This window comes from Diadema setosum, chromosome 18 (assembly GCF_964275005.1).
Source record: "Diadema setosum chromosome 18, eeDiaSeto1, whole genome shotgun sequence".
Lineage (NCBI taxonomy): Eukaryota > Metazoa > Echinodermata > Echinoidea > Diadematoida > Diadematidae > Diadema > Diadema setosum.
This window is the reverse complement of record NC_092702.1, coordinates 167,295-185,117: the sequence shown is the minus strand read 5'-3', so window position 1 is coordinate 185,117 and position 17,823 is coordinate 167,295. Positions and strand designations below refer to the sequence as shown.

The 17,823-nt window shown below is 37.0% G+C and overlaps 1 protein-coding gene across 1 annotated transcript in view; it reads right to left on the bottom strand.

Annotated features, from left to right (window-relative positions):
* LOC140241752 (cytoplasmic polyadenylation element-binding protein 3-like) overlaps positions 1-17,823 on the bottom strand; it is a 57,621-nt gene that overhangs the window by 24,747 nt on the left and 15,051 nt on the right. Inside the window, exons 3-6 of the mRNA XM_072321502.1 lie at positions 13,515-13,688; positions 9,787-9,876; positions 5,617-5,735; positions 3,149-3,263 (exon numbers count right to left, since the gene is read on the bottom strand). Coding sequence (XP_072177603.1) covers positions 3,149-3,263; positions 5,617-5,735; positions 9,787-9,876; positions 13,515-13,688 — 498 coding nt within the window. The remainder of the gene's footprint in view (positions 1-3,148; positions 3,264-5,616; positions 5,736-9,786; positions 9,877-13,514; positions 13,689-17,823) is intronic.

Sequence of the window (17,823 nt, the reverse complement as noted above, 5' to 3'; positions counted from 1 at the left end):
CACGAGATGAAATGACCCTTTGCACTTTCAATCAAGTTTTCATTATTATTATTATTTTTTTTTTTTTACATTCAAATGTATGGAAGACATTGTGTGCAACACAAGACTGGCCAGACTCTTCTGCTAAACTCAAGAAATGGCTGTGGTACAAGTCTAACCAACGAATTGTCTGCCTGCGGCTTCCTCATGAAGAATGCCCTCTAAAACACGTAAAAATTCTAATTTTAACCAAACTATTACAGGAATGGAAAGTTTTTAAAATTCATATAAAAGATTATACATGCAAGTAATAAATCAACCCATGTCATTCACCATCATTTTGACATCATTCTGTGAATGTGAACAATCATGCTATTTCTAGGACCTGACTATACAGCTGTAAGTTGGTACCAAATTGCCATGTCCTCTCACAGTGACATCACCATACGTTTTGTACGTCTCAAGCTACATCCAAAATTTAGTTTTTTTTTGTTTTTTTTTTTTCCACAGATGGGGCTCAGCAAGTATAATATTCTGGAAAACTGGTGGAATTTATCCCCCCCCCCTTTTTTTTTGCTCAAACCAAAGATTTCCTGAAAAATGTTAGGGTGGATAATATCTAAGATTAATTACAAAGGACTAAAGGCTAATTTAGCAAAAAAAGCTGCTAAGCTATTGTAAAGGCTAATTTAGTTGGAATTCTGTGGACCTTAAAAGTATAGGCAACCCTGACTTGATTTCTTTTCTTTTTTGATGCATCTTTTATTTCAAGTTTGATGTAATGAGCTCATCTACTTTAAAGGTGCATGGTCCCGGTGTTTTAGTCAAATGCGTACGCGGGCGCATGGCGCAAGTTTCCTATAGAGACCTACGCTATTGACTCCTCTTTAACGCTTATGCTTTGGCCCACTTTCCCCGAGTCCGAAGAAGTCCGATTCACTGTAGTCAGTGGTCGGATCACAGTTCGGCTCATGATTCGGCTGAGGGGGATGACAGCTTTAGCAAACTTCTTTTGTGATGTCATAATAACAAGCACATATGCACGCACCCTGGCATTACTACAGACTGCGCGATGCGCAGAGAAGACAACAAAGGCAATGTTACTTAGCAACACCTACGCACTTTACTCTTGATGACAGCTAAACTTCGGTAATCTTCGTATCAATGCTAACGGTGATCGGCAGTATCATCAACAGCGCCCTCTACACTACCGGGAATATCTACCTTTAAATACTGTTTATTCTTTTACGCCATGGCTTCATGGCTACTGCACGTTTTTAAGGATGTATTGTACCAAGAAATGGCTGCATTCTTGCTTAGCATGTTAACACCTCAGTTCTCACATACGTCATGCAGACTAACTTACTGATACATTTCTATATTTACTCTAACATAATGGGATACTATGCATGGAAAACAAATAAATAGGTGGTAACTCAAGAATACCTGTCTTCCTGGAGACCTTCCCTTGTATACAGTATTAGGCAACTGGTTAGTTTGCATATATATGCACTGTTGACAGGATAAGGCATTGCAAATGTACCAATTGGTGAAAACATTTAGTTTGTTGCTGGTGTTGGCAGTTGTCTAGAATGTAGGCTTTTGTCACAGAAACGTGACAAAAGTAAATCTAAGGTCATCCTACTCTTTGGCTTCATGAAGGTTGGCAGTAGTGGCTGTGATGCCACTGCTCCATCAATCACATTGTGTGCAATAGAGCACTTCATCATCTTGAAATTGTGCTTCATTCATAAAGAATCCTTCTTTTCATGAGTATTTACTTAAATTAATGAAACCTCTGCTGGAGACACTTGAAAACAATAATATTTCATGCATGCACATGTATAACCCAACAATTGAAGATCTGGATCTCTGCCAAAATAACTCTTCCATCTGTGATACATGTGAGTCATGAAGTTGTCCGTAGGATGCAACAGGCAAGTTGTACTAAAGGGCAGAAATATAGCCATATCATCCATCTCTTTTACTGCTAACTTAAATCATTTCCACCGGTCACGTACAACCTGTAATGGCGTTTGTAAGCTGTTGGTGCAAAAGGCTATTTTAAGGAAATTCACTCAACTCTGCTTTCTCGACATCAAATTAATGTCACTGACACTTACATGTATGAGAAGAAACTGGAGAAATGGTATATACTATAAGTCATAGGGTATAATGCTTCCAAAGACAAAGGAATATTGAATGGGACCTGATAGATAGTTGTGAACTACTGTAGTCTAACTCTCATAAACCTATGAATGGGACAAATTATTATAACAATAAAAGTTTATTCTTATATAGTGCATTTCAGGTTTGTTATACATTTCAATGTGCTTTACAGACTACTAGTACTCTGGTAACTGGATTCATAATTTCCAACCAGCACAGACAGTGCCCACTCTTCACTCCCTGGGGAGTATACCAGCCAGTCACCATTTTACAGGCGCACACATGCTGATCAACCAACATAAACATTTTCACTTTACCACATACCCATTTATACTCCCGCGGGAAGAGCAGTAATGTGGACAAAGTGCCTTGCTGAAGGGGAAATGTGTCGTGCTTCATTGTGAAGTACAATGAAGTATGTACGCATATATGTACGGCATTGATTGATCTCACATAGATGTAAACCTATTCTGTCAGTTGTAAACTTCAAAAGTGAATGCCAATCCAAGCAACAGAGACAGGAAGTGACCCAAGGAACTGTGACATGTCAGGTCAGAGTTCACAGGCTATAAAAAGCTCTATAAATGTACCATTTTCCAAGTTATTTCTGCTCCATATTATCCTGTAGATCGGTGATTGCAGACTTTGCTTGAACTACGGGATATCCCGTAGATTGGCAGATAAATGGTTAAAAGCCTCAAATTGTTATGCGAATAGCATTGGTAGATCCTTCTTGGCAGCTAATCAAATACTTGATGTTCATGGAAATAAGATTAGCAAAGCATCAAACAGACTGAAAACTGGTTACTTAAATCAAACTATTTCAGATAGGTTTTACATTACCTTCCCCTCTCTCCCCCTCCCCCCCCCCCCCCAAGAGATCCTTCCCTTGTTCTGATTCATGATTACCATGTTACCAGGTCCTTCAAGATAAAGTGATAATGTTAGCCTATTTCCTACAAATGCTACAAGTTCAATGAAACTGGAACAAATTGTTTACCTGCTCTCAATGGTCTGGGAACACCTCCAACAAATATGGTTTTCCTCGGATCCAGAGGCTGAGATCCATCCAAGACAAAATCACTGTCTGCCAGGTTCCAGGGACGAATTTGTACCTGTGGAAATAACGAGGTCACTCAAATATTTGTTTCTTAGTGTGCCTTGGTGCTGATCTGTAGCTTATGACATACAGATGTATAATATCCATTTTGACGCGATTTGTTCATCGATGATTCTGCTAAAACACAAGGAATACTCTGTTGACAGTGACTCAAATGAGCATAAATCATTTGCCAGACCTTAAAAACTTTGGCAAATATGTGAAGAAAAGTTCTGCATGTATGAAGTGTATTTACAGTGTTATCATTTACGATACAGTTATACTTGGAAGAAAACATAAGCAGATCATCACAATAGAAAGACATACATACATACATACATACATATAGTACATATTAGAAAACTAGAAGCAATCACCTCACAACTCTAGAAGTGGTTTGTACACAATATTCTAACCTAGAGCATGTGCACACAGTCAACTAGGATATCTCCACTTCTCAAGCAATCACTAGCTGCCATGAGCTGTAACTTTCTCTGCTGGAATTCTCAACTTTATTTCTCTCCATTACATCAACTAACATAATTGCTATTAAAACCTTAACCTTAAGGAATTGATAGTCACAAAATTTCATTTTGTGCACATTTTGGTGAACTTTGATCTTGATTTTATACCTTTCCCTTCTTTCTGTGCAATGAATAAAATATTAATTTCAAGCCCTCTCACCAAATATTGCAGATTACGTTCTAGAATAAGCCATAGCTTGAGAATGGCATTTTTGCAACCAAAGTATGGTGACCTTTGACCAACTACTGCTATCTTACATTCATTTTGTAATTGTGACCAAACTACCACGATACTAAAGTACATCATCACTGGACATTCAACCTGTAGTGCCTAGAAATGCATTTTATATTTGTTGCAAAAGTAATGTGACCTTTTAGTGGAAGTATTTGTCTTTTCATTTTGATCTTTTTAACAAATTACATTACATACAGTTAAAGTGGAAAATGTCATTTTAGATAAAGTTTGGTGACCTTTGACCTGGAGGGATTTTGCTCAACAACTACTCATCTCATCTTTTTATCTCTTTTCATATTATCTCCTTTCATATTTGTAATGGTTCATTTTTACTCAAAGTATGATTGAAGTTCATATGCATCTAAATGTACCTACAATGTATCTAATACAGTATTATATTGATGTGAACCACACAGAAATATCATAGACAATTATAATGGGCTATTTATATCACAATTTATCCAATTACATATACTGTCGTACATGTTTTGAATTGATTGTAAGCGCTTTGGGCTTTGTGGGAAAAGCGCATTATAAATAATAGTAATAATAATAATAATAATAATTATCATTATTATTATCTATATATACCTCATGTATGTTTTTAGTCAAATAATTAAATAACTACAATCCCTTTTTCCCCAAGTAATATTTTCAAGGTTATAGCAAGACTACAATAATTTAATGCCAGGATAGAACTTTAATATTCTTGTTGATTTCGAGCTACAATAAGAAATAGCACAAAGATAGGAGTATTGGTCAATGGGAGACTTGGAGGTGACGACATCATTCTCTTCTCTCGGTTTACTCTATTTAGCAATGCCAATTTGAACACTACATGTATATTTATGTGGAGATGCACTTTATTCAAATTCATGAAGGTTTTTCTTTGATCACAGTTTTCTTCATCACTGGCAAGAACGCATTTAATTATCTTCATAATCACATTCATTAAACATACTACCATGCAGACACATGGCACACTTTGTCATTACAATTTCTAGTTACAATACAGAGTGTGAAATCATTCCATATCATTGAGGAGCTGTCATGACCAAGTTGTTATAAAGATTATGATAAGAGTGTGGCTTCCATGCATGTGTTAAGGTCCCTGGTTGAAGTCTAAGCACAGCAGTAATGCCCTTTCACAGCCCCTTATCCTAAATTGCAAAGATTTTCAGAGGAGACTTAAAGCCATCAGTCCATTACGAAGAAGAGACATACCATATGCATGTAAAAAACCCACTCCATTTCTTATAAAGAATCAAAGAGAAAAGCTGCTGAAGTGGTCAAGTATACAAAACTAGCAGATATATTATTATACATATTCTTTGGTGTATTCACCAAAGAATTAATCACAATCATGATGAAGATATGAATATACTTCCCTGGAATGAGACAAGTACAAGTACTGTCACAACTGAATGAATGAAAAGAAGTGATGGAATTTGAAGGTGAGGGGGAAAAAAATGACACAAATTGTTCAGCAAAGTCACTTTACAGTACGAAAGGAGCACACAAGCATGTACCCCTTGCGGTAGTACATCATCAAATATGGTGGGATGACATACAAAATACATGTATATATGGTAGATGAGCTTAGGACTTACTGGCTTATCCTTGATGGTAGGGCTTGACACACAGAGATAGAGCTTATCTTCTTCCTTGATGCACGCATCTATCAGAGCTTGGACTGACCTCTCATCTTGGAACAACAGGAATGCATAACCTGGACATTGGAAAAGAGAAACAACTTCTCTGTGCATTAAGTACATTCTTTGTTGATGTAGCAAAGCTTTCAATGACTGAAGTATGGAGTGACCAGTCATGTTGCAGAGCATACAATTCACAGAAGCATCATCACAAGATTTAGTCAAACAATGGAGTGGGGTATCCAAAATCGTGCACTGCAACCATAAATGCACCTATTAAAATGCAATCTTGTATATGCTGCATATGATGAATATTTTAAGAGGTTTCTGTTTTCCTGAATTTCGTGAGTCAGGTACAATTTGCAAATTTAAGAACACAGGAAAATATTAACTCTGATCATGACACGAGTGTTGCATGCTTGCGTACATTTCCCCGGTAAGCACTGTAATCCACACCTGCAAATTTAACCACTCGCAAAATTGCAACTGGTTGACAGATTGCCCTACATCAACGTAAATAAGCACTGAATTGATCAGTGTTTTAGTAGTAGCCATGATAAAAAAAATCATGGGCGTACATACTCGAGCAGGATTCGAACCTATGACCTCCTGATCACCGGACAGGCGTCATCTCCACTAGACCACTGAGCTTCAGCCCGACAGCAAGTGTTGGTTCTAATCCTTGCAGTATGCAGCGGGTACTGCGTAATTATTCAAATTCATGAAATTCGTCCGTTGAGATGTTTTCATTGCAACTGATTGACAAATTGCCCTATATCGACGTAAACAAGCACGGAATTGATCAATGTTTTAGTAGTAGCCATGATAAAAATCATGGACATACATACTCGAGCAGGATTCGTACCTACGTCCTCCTGTCGAGCAGGATTTGAACCTATGACGCCTGTCCGGATCAGGAGGTCATAAGTTCGAATCCTGCTTGAGTGATTATACGCCCATGATTTTTATCATGGCTACTAATAAAACACTGATCAATTCAGTGCTTATTTATGTCGATGTAGGGCAATTTGTCAATCAGTTGCAATGTAAACATCCCGATGGAAGAATTTCATGAACTCGCAAAAATGTCGGGAAGTCTCAATTCGTGAAGAATTAGACTTGCTAAATGTATGGCATATACAATATACCTCAGGCAATGCCTTGACAACTATATAAAAAAGGAAATGAATAAATAAATAAAATCATCCCGTTTGAGAGCTTAGTTTATAGAAAATAAAGGTTATATACACTAATAAAAAGCCATGTGTACATTTGTATATTTGAGGTTAATTTCTCTGTAATGCTTTGAAGATCCAATTGGACCACCACTGATATTGTCAAAAACAATTTATTACCTTTAAGAGGAGTTTACATACATTATGACTCTATTATACTACAATAGGGGCTAACTGAACTGTTAGAACAACTTTGGATCCTGTACCCCCAAATGAGTCCTGCTAACTTCGGTTACATCAGACCATATGGTTTGAAGAAGTAAACCATGGAAATGTTATGGTTTATGGACAACAGAGAAAAGTTGGCATGTGAAAAGCAAATATTATTTACTCTTTCTTGAGCCTGAAAACTTTACAAATTACAGTCAGTTTGAACTTTGCACTGTATGAAATATGAATTTTTAGGCATATTCTACGGACATGGTAATTGCAGCTGTGAGTTATTATCACAAAATCGTCTTATATAGCAACGCACAAACTCAGGAGTCCCACGTTTGTTCTCTCTCTCTTTCTTTCTTTCCTGTTTTGTTGGGGGGGGGGGGCAGTGATTTCAGTGGATCAAATAACTAACTGATAAGATAAGGGTCTAGTGAGAATTTGACCTACACAGTGCAGTAGTTACATTATCTTTATGGCAAATGAGTTCATGTGAGGACTCTGTGCTTTGTAAAACATCCTTCATCAATGGTGGGGTACTGTACACAAGTCTGAAACATTATTTTATTCTCACCAACAAAACTTTGAAAAATGCATTACAGCCTTTAAGTGACAATTTAAATGAACAGAATGTGAGTGAATTTACTGAAATTAATCAGATATAATAAGAAACTGTAATTTTTCGAAGGTTCTCTGTAATGAAAAACATCAGCAGTCACTTTGTTATATCATCAAATGGGATTCATATATCATGCCACACTATTTGGGGAAAAAAATCAAGAAATGATATGGATTTACATGACTTGAAACCTTTTCCTTAAAAAAAGGAGCTTGATGACATTAAGTGACATACTGTAAAACCACAAATTTTTGCATGCATTGTAATTTTCAGAATTTTGCAAAAGCCAAGATTCACTAAATTATAATGCATGCAGAAGTTCTTGTCTACAATATATGCACCGACTTCCAGTGGCAATTCCCGAAAATTTAATGCTGTGAAAAAGGCAGTCGGCTCCAATTTGTGAATATTTCTTGTTTTATAGTAATAATGTTGAGGAAACGGACCAGTTCACTAACCAAATTTCATGCATGTAATAATAACCAAAGTTGTTCCTGACACCTAGATAGCTAGCTGGAGATTTCCTCAGAATGGTAACAACTAATTCATGCAGACTGGATCAGAGTATTGAACTAATTTAGTATTGAAAGGTGGAAAGAAAAACTTGTTACTGATTGTTAGCAGAAAAAAACTAGAAATGTCGCTACGGCGACTGGTGTATGCCTCCGCCATAATGCATGGTTCTCCTAATAGGTCTATAGTACAATGTCTTGACAATGTGTGATGACAGTTTCACACAATTGGCAAAATATTAAAATGACAGGTTTGCCACAAATGTGCCGAATGTTCACTTTCCTAGAACTAGGTTCAATTGGATGAATGATTAAAACGTCAGAGTGCAGGTATTTGGGGGAACTGATGATTTTCACTTGACTTTTGACCCTTTTACAAGTTTATGCATTGAGTAATTTTCAAGGTATTGAGAAAAAGTATAATTTCAGTATCAAATGGTAAAATAGTATTATCAAAACCTGGCCTTTGACCTTTGACCCCACGGTTCCAAAGAGAATCACTGTTAGGTAGAACATGCATAAATATGTAAGTTTCATGATAATACCTTGAGTTACTTCTGAGATATGGAGGAAAAAGTGCAATTTAGCACTTTCACTTGACCTTTGACCTTTTGACCTTTGACCTTTTGGCAACAAACTTCCCACAGAATATATATTGGGTTATACATGCATACATCAAGTTTTAAAAAAGTCCTTCAGGCATTGCATAAATATAAGGAAAGTAGTTATATTTTGAGGAGTTGACCTTGACCTTTGACCCCTGACCTTTGACCCATGACCCCCAACTTCCCTAGATAATCACTGCCCATCGGTACAAGCATACATACTAAGTTCCATGAAGATACCTTGAACCATTTGCGAGATAGGGAGAAAAACATGAAATTTCAATTTTTTTTTCACAAAATAACCTGTGACCTTTGACCTTTGACCCTGTGACCCTAAAATCCACACAAAGTATCATCCCCCAAGGATATACCCTCATACCAAGTTTGATGCAAAACCACCACACGGTTCTTGAGATATTGACAAAAACAAAACGGGACGGACGGACGTACAGACGTACGGACGGACGGACGGACGACCCGAAAACATAATGCCTCCGGCCACTTCGTTGGCGGAGGCATAAAAAACCCATAGCTTGGATTTCATTTTAATTTAGCCTCTTACAATCAGCAACAGTTGGTAGGCCAAGCTGCCTCTATTCCTCATGATATTCAATGGTCTGTTAAGAAGCAGAGCTATCTATTCAAGAGAAAGTCAAAATTTGCTTAAAAATTGTGATTTACCATTAACTGTTCAAAGCAAAATTTGGTTAAAGCATGATTCAACTGAAAAAAGAGGCCATTCCTTCAAGTAAAAAATGTTACAACTGCATCATAGAGAGCATATCAATCTATCCTTTAATTATTCTAATATTAGGCATATTTAACTCAACACTGACTTATCTTTGGTCAAATTCTTGTCCAATTGAATCAATTTAGCCTGAAACAGTTTCCCACATGGCGCCAAGTACAAATCACCATAAGTTGGGATGTATCTTCTCAGTAACAGACTAAAATATAAAGTATATTTGACAGAAAAAAAAAGCTGATAATCAACAACATACCTTTAGGGGGAAAGTATGATTTACTCTCAGCTTTATGTGGCCAATCTACTACAAGACTGCCGAATCGCCTGAAGCTTGCAGTTATCTCATCTGGAAAGAGGGAGAGAGAGAATGAAAGATGTTCAAATACAAGCATAAGGTCAATTAACACACAAGAATTATTACTGCCTAGATTACAATGAAAAAAAAAAAAATCATATACTTGCAGTCATCCACTGATTAGCAAAAAATGTAAAATGAAGAAAAAAAAAATACCTTGGCTACTGTAAATCTCTGTGCTGCACATGCCTATTACTGTAAAAGTGGAAATTTTCGCGGTGTTGAAATTTTCGCGCATTTCGCGCAACCAGAAACTAGCGCGAAAATAAAAACACGCGAATATTTTTGCTTGCCATACGTTCCTGTGCGTGATGTCTTGATTCCGCGGAATTAAAAACACGCGAAACTCTTCTGACCCGGCCTAGCGCGAAAAATTAGTCGCGCGAAAATATCCACTTTTACAGTAAAACAATGATGGAAACATGACCTTACCTGGCTTAGTGCATGAAGTTGAACCATTGGCAGGGGACCCTCTATTTTTGTTTAAAAAAGAATTCAAGATGAACCTAATTTTGGATTGTGATGCAGATTGCTAAAAAAATTTTTTGTTTCTCTCACTTTGTGTGTTTGTACAACAGATTTTTGTGACATCTTGATTTCCAAAAACATTATGTGTGTGTGCGTGTACAAGTATGTGCATAAATCTACATTATCTTGTCACACAGTTCTTCATACACTTATGTGAGTTAAATTGTTTGAAAATGCAGTATGGGCAACTGCCTGCTGGCCATGGCAAGGTCCAATCAATTCTGCATTATAAGTCACATCCTCTGGGAAGTTTAGAAAAAGCTTTGATTCCATTACATGATGTATTTAACCTGCTGCCTCCAAGATGCTATAATTTCCAATAGATTCAGTACATACTCTGCCAGGTTCCTGCATGTACAGGGCTAACACACACTTTTCATATTTTTGTATTAAAATCTATTTTGATTTAATCGGAAATTAGACTTAACTGTGATTATAGTTTCTGCAACATTTACTGCAGTGTTAGCAATGAAAGAAGATGACATTGACAAGATGGCCAAAACAATATGACAGTGAATAAAAAACATCATTATCGAGGTCACTGCATTAAAATATGCTGTATTCCCCCAACAAGCCCCAAACAACAATCATAACACTTAGTAGTTCTATAACTGTAGTTATGATAATGATCATCCTGATACTCATACTAGGTTAGTCTTAATCAATCTATTTACAAAGGATTGGGGACTTGAACTAATACAGAGAATATGATAACAAAAGCATGTTTCTATTTTTGAGAGAGGGTCAGAGTAACCCTCATCATAAAGATAGAGTGACACTACAATGTATGTACAAATGTAACAGTTGAGCTACATCTGTGGTTGTCAGAGCAAGAAAAAGTTCAATACCTCATGTAAAGGAAAGTCATAGTGGTAATTATACCCGATTTCCTTCAAGACATTACAATTTCATAAAATCACCCTTTATTGTGCCCCTGTGACATCCCTAAGATAAAAGAACCGGTCAGAGTGCAAACTCACTGCACTGGTGGGGTGACTAGGCAACTTGATAGCAAGGTTGTTATCTTGGAAAACAGTGCCCTCAACTCTGATTTAAAATCGAGCTCATCTAAGTTCAAAGTTCATGTTTGTATAGCAAGGTAATACGTGTTTATCTTAGCACCATGGAAGCAACTGTATTTTCTGCAGTCACCATGCACAGGCAAATGTAATGTCATTAGCTTAGAGATGTACAAAATCATCCGCACACTTTGGCAATGCACTTGAATGAAAGCAATGATGCATACTTTGGACCAGAAATTGGCCACGGCAGATAGAGTACAGTAACACATTTCAAATTGTGCGCAGTATAAATTTCTTGATTTGATTTTGTGTTAAACACATGCACACACACAAAAAAAAATAATTTGTAGATTGTCATGTGCCTGAAGATATGTTTTAGCTTCAAGACTTGTTTCAGTAACGCATATATTGCATATCATTGATAAGATTAATGATTCACAGACTTAGCTATCACCTGAATGAAATAAAAGTCGAAGAAAGATGACAAATCAGACGTTGCAACATTACTGAATGTTCACCTCCTTAGACACATTATCCTCTCACTTTGATGTACATTATTTTAATAATCTCTTCTCTTTTTAATAGTCTTAAATTGGGTTCTGGAAAATGCCAAGTCTGGATGAAATCTGTCTTTACCTTGACAGTTACAGTGCAAAAGCCTTTGGGCAAATTGACTCAGCTCTGATAGATGGCATATCATTCATAAATAAAAGTCCCATCATAGAGTGCCCTATCATACATGGTAACACATCATTCTTCTGTATCACATAGCACAATTTTTACAAGCGAATTCACTGGTGAATGCATGCATTTACAGAGTCACTGTGACAAGGAATATTTCAGTGGACAAGTAGGATGCCCCTTTTCTCCTGAAAAGTATAGAGTACCAAAGTGATGATGTCACAGTCTTTTGTTATGGCTTGGGTGGGAACCAGGTGCCAGCATGAATACCAACAATAGTGACAGTGTTAACAGATATTCGCACCAGGTAAAGTTGTAGAGAACCAGTTTCCATGGCGATGAACAGCTACTGTATGACATCACACTTTGGTACTCTATAACATGGAGGTTTCACAACAAACGAACAAAGTCATCGCAGTGAATAGTAACTTGTCAGTGCCTATGCATGTCTACCCAACACAATTTGCTTAAGGGGATTGTAAATATTGGCTGAGGTGAGAATTCAGCTTTTAACTTTTTGCGAGATACTTAGTGACCACTTATATGACATGGTGAAAAGCATACGCTTCTAAATGGAATTCAACATGTATTTGATGGAAATCAGTTTTGAAATGGCCGACATATCCAAAAACAAATTAATACAAAGAGATCCTAATAAAAGGTGGGTCATTAGGATCCCTTTGTTTTGGATATCTCAGCCACTTCAAAACCAATCTTCATCAAATAAACTTTGAATTCCTCTTAGAATTATATGCTTCTTTGTATTTGATAAGAGGTTTCTCATTATCTCAAAAAACGTTGGAAGCCTCAAGCCCCATCTCAAGTTTCTTTATTTTACCAAAGCAAAGAAGATATGAAAAAACAAACAAACACATACAACAACATTAGAAAACAATTACAAACATATCAGTTAAAAAGTGTAAAAAGAAATGCTATGGTAGGCAGCAGCCAGAAAGGAAATGTCCCTTATTTTCGGCTGACCTAAAAACATTCATTAAGGTTCTATTACCAATGTGTTCGAAGCGAGTAAAACATAAGAACAGGACAAGACAAAGACAAAACAATCAACATACAATGGCAAATAACAAAATACATGATGTCTCATAATACTTCATAACACAACATCTCAACTGAAACTGTACGTTGTACCATCCCTTTAAAATTGTCACATTTTTAAAGCGTATCTTGGCTATTTTATATCCATCAATATCACTTTATGTGGATTAGCGTCGATCCTGTCAGTGCCAGATTTTAGAAAAGTGAGGTTGGACTGTAATACCAGTACTACTCCTTCTGTTACAATATCATTACAACAGCTTCTACAATTCATGAAGATAAGAAAATCATAAGGCATTTGTAGAATCACATGATGTACATTGCACATAAAACATACAGCACCTTCATCAATATCTGGGGGCAATCCTCCCACAAACACCTTTCTGGAGTATCGCTCTCCAGGGTAGTCCACAGAGCGTGGTGAGATATGGCCAGGAGAATTCAGCGATGGAACTATCTGGTCATGACGACCATCATCAAGCAGATTGTCTGAGCCTGGGAAAAGGGCTGAGCTCCCTGCAATGATCAAAGGGAAAGAGAGATTACATTGTGTACGTAGAAATTAGAGACAGTATGATGAGATGAATGAATGCCTCACTGGAGTATTATGGTGCATTCACACTGTATACATCTACATGTAAATCTCTCTAAGCCAATATTCTACAGAAATTTGAGACAGTATGCGGAGATAAATAAACATCTGGTTGTAATACACATGTATTCTGAGGCATTCACACATAGAAATCACTATGTACCAATATGCCACATAAGTGTTGGCATACAGGAAAGAGTGCTTTGAGTGTCCTTATGCTCTATATTCAAACTTCATACTTAAAACACTGTACATACAAGATTAGCTTTTCTACATGAACAAGTACTTCATGTATTCATTACTGTCTATGTACATTGTGTACATGTAGCTTTACTGTTCCTTTACTAAGAATACAATAATCATTGTTCGTAACACTACCTACAGTGTACAGTTCACATCTGCAATTGTACAATGCATTCATCTGTTAAAATAATCCCCATTTAGTGCAGAAATAAAAATTCAAACCTTATTGTAATGAAAAGTTGTCCTATTATGTATACAGATATGGAATCATGGCCCTAAGCCGCACCTCAAGCCGCACCTCAATTGCGGGGCCGAGCCCCGCAATTTTGTCTGTTTACACTGCCGGGCTCGGCCGCGCTTTTAATTCAAACCTTTCAATATTTTGTTGTAGTGGCGCTCTGCTGTAAACAAATGCAAATTGGTATAGTCTGGTTTTCAGACCCTTTGCCAACTGGATTCCGTGGCGACAAAGTCGCCATTCGGGCAAAGGCCTTTGCCGAAGGAAAAATCCTTTGCAGGACAAAACCACCTTAAACTATACTAGTTTTCGACGTTGAGGGGGTTAATATCCTGAATAGCGAAATAGTATGGGCAGAGGGTCTGGAAGCCAGACTAAAACTGGCCACGCATTTGGCCCAGTTTGTGTTTACACTGAGAAAAGGCCAGGCTCAGCCGTGACTCGGCCGCGGCCGAGACCACCTCCAGAGTGTGGCCAAATGCGCAGCCAATTTTGGCCCCGCATTTGGCCTTTTGCGCGTTTACACTGAAATGAAGGCGGGCTTGGCCGCGGCCGAGCCGCGGCCCAGCCCCGCACTGTAAACGGGGTCTCAGAAGAAAGTTTGTGAATGCATAGATATGTACGTACTGAAAGGGAAATTCCTAACATGTACTGTATATTGCTTTGTATGAAAACAGACAAAATAGATAAGGAGCGGGTGTACATTTTAGAAAAAATCAGACACACAAAAAGTTATGAATGGTAAAAGTTTTGAGAGGAAGACAAATTTGCAGCTTTGTGTGATCAAGATGTTGAGTAGCAATCCATTCAGGTTATACCAAAAAAAAAAAAAGAAAATTACCAATTTTCATTTTTCTCCAGAGAATTAAGCACTGTTCTTGGTGTGTACAATGATAGTAATATGTGTTTACATATATGACAATGATAGTAATATGTGTTAGAGTGGATATTTTCGCGTGACAAATTTTTCACGCTCGGCCTGGTGAGAAGAATTTCACGTTTTTAATTCTGCGGAATCAAGACAGTAAGTACAGGAACATATGGCAAGCACAAATATTCACGTGCTTTTACTTTTGCGCTAGTTTCTAGTTGCGCGAAATGCATGAAAATTTTAACACGGCAAAATTTCCACTTTTACAGTTCTCCTCAGCAGGTTGAATAGTTCTGTTAGTGCCATAATAAATGACAAAATGAAAACGTTTTCATAAGTAAAATTCTATAATTCAATACAACACAAAAAGAGAGCTGCCAACAAACATCTTCAATATTATGAGTTGTCGCTTTGTGTAATTCTCTGAAAGTTTCAAAATTCATAACAAACTGTTTGTATGTGTCCAACTTTTCCCCTGAATTTTCACTGATTTACTTCTCTACATAATGGATGTACATATTGTAGAACTTATTACCGGGCACCCATCAATCACTCTTGAAGCCACATGAGCAGTACTTGGTGTGTCACTTTAATAACCCTTTTTTGCTATTTGGCCGGACTCACTAATACATGTAGCAGCCGGATTTGAGTAAACTCTAACTTTACTGATGGGGTATTTCATCTTGTGTTCATCTTTTCTTTCCTGAAGAGGCATAATATACATATGTACATATGTACAAGTGTGTAAGTACTGTACAAGGGCTTCCATGAACAAATATAATATTCATACACAATGGGTTAAAATCTAATACCAAAAAGCCACATCTCTTCTCCTCACTCTCAAATACAAAACTGCAAAATTAGCGAAGCCTTCTTCAGTCATGTGTACTAGTGATCAAATTGAAATAGCGTAACTGTGATTCAGCAAATGTGTTTAAATTTCTCCAAATGTGTGAAAACCACCATTAAAATACATGTATCTCATATTTTGTACCTGATACTGTGTGTATGTATTTTCTTTGTATATTCTTTTTCAATGAACAAGTTGCAGATACCAACAAATGATGTGATGGTTTTCCTTTTTTTTTCACACAGAGCAACATAATATGTGGATGTAATTTTTCTTGAACACAATACAGTACTTACATACATTGTAGCAAGTAATCATTCAAATTTTTTTGAACACGTATCTCCCCCACAATCTGCGGTTTGGAGGGGACAAATGAAAGGAAGGACATCTATTACCAAGGTTGGACAAAGGTGTCCTACCAGTATGTTTTCATCAACAGTCAAAACAATGCCATTGTATTTGAAACAGATCTTAAGAAAGTGACTTACCAAGGCATCCTTGAATCAGTAGTACAAATTGATTTTTGCACAGACGTATCATTGATTTCTCTTCCTACCTGTGTCTCACAAACAAGTGTGTCATGTTTGTCTATGACTGGACCAGTCTCAAATAAGGATAACAATGTGACAATCAAAACAAAAGGAAACCCATTTTCTTTTCCTGCTAAATAAACCGAAAAAAGAAAAAAGAAAAAAAAAAGAAGAAAAAAGGACCAGTTCAAGACAAGATAAAATCCATCTTGGAAATATCATTTTATGATTTTGACTCTCTGCTTTGATATCATAACTTAACATCAAATGTAAGCCAAAGGTATGGAAGTGTATCCTATTACCGAGCGATTTTTATTTAATATCTCCAAACGGGCAACACTATGCATTAATTCAGCTAAAGATCTCCTTGCAGATAAATGAAATGCTGATCGAGTTTAGCTGTAACGGTATTAGGACTATACTTGAAAACTAAGCCACGCACTTAACAAAATCCGTATTTCAAATCAGCCTTCCACAAAAGCCGTCTCTCTTTACCGAAACAAATCATATCGTATTGCCGAACGTGTGCCTTCTGTATGGGGAAATTTATGCATTGTATTTTCGATCAATGTTATCAGTGCAGAATAACGAAAATCGAAATTTTAGCGATTATTACTAAAATTTAAGGTAAATTTGTACTTAAATTTTTTTTTGCTGCAGTTTATCAATTTTTTGCACTGACTTCCCTTGTGAGATACAATGTAACAGCATGTAGTGCAATGAATGCGTATGTATACCCGAGTCGTTTTACGGGCTTCCATTGACAATAGGCGTGTCTTCATCAGCCTGAAGTTTCAAAATAGCGTGCTATCTTGCGGTTACCAAACTAGTCCGATGTCAAAATAGCGCGCTATCTCTGTAGTGAAGATGCAAATAGCGCGCTATTTGATCGGGAAAATTTCCCCCAAAATCTTGTTCTAGTTCGTCAACTAGAGCGCTAATTCGTGAAATAGCGCACTACTGTAGTATTTTGGGTGCGTCTCCATCAGTCCGAAATTTTCTTGATCCCTCACCGCTTCTGGTTAGCCAGCTGGCAATGGAAAGCGCATGTACAAGCTAGTGATTGTGTATAAAAAGTACATTACACGCACGGTGTATTCAAGGATCACATGTGTGTAATATAGGCCTACTGTTGTTGTCATCTTTAAAACCAGCGAGGTGATTTCTCTCACCTCCCTATTAAAACTCAATTCCGTGCATGCTAGCTGTTTTTTTGTAAACTTCTTCTTCTGGTCCACTCTACCTTAGCTGAAGATTCTTGCAGATTGTGTGCATTTTGGATTTGTTTAAACATTGCAATTCGTTAATTTCATATAAGATGCCTCAC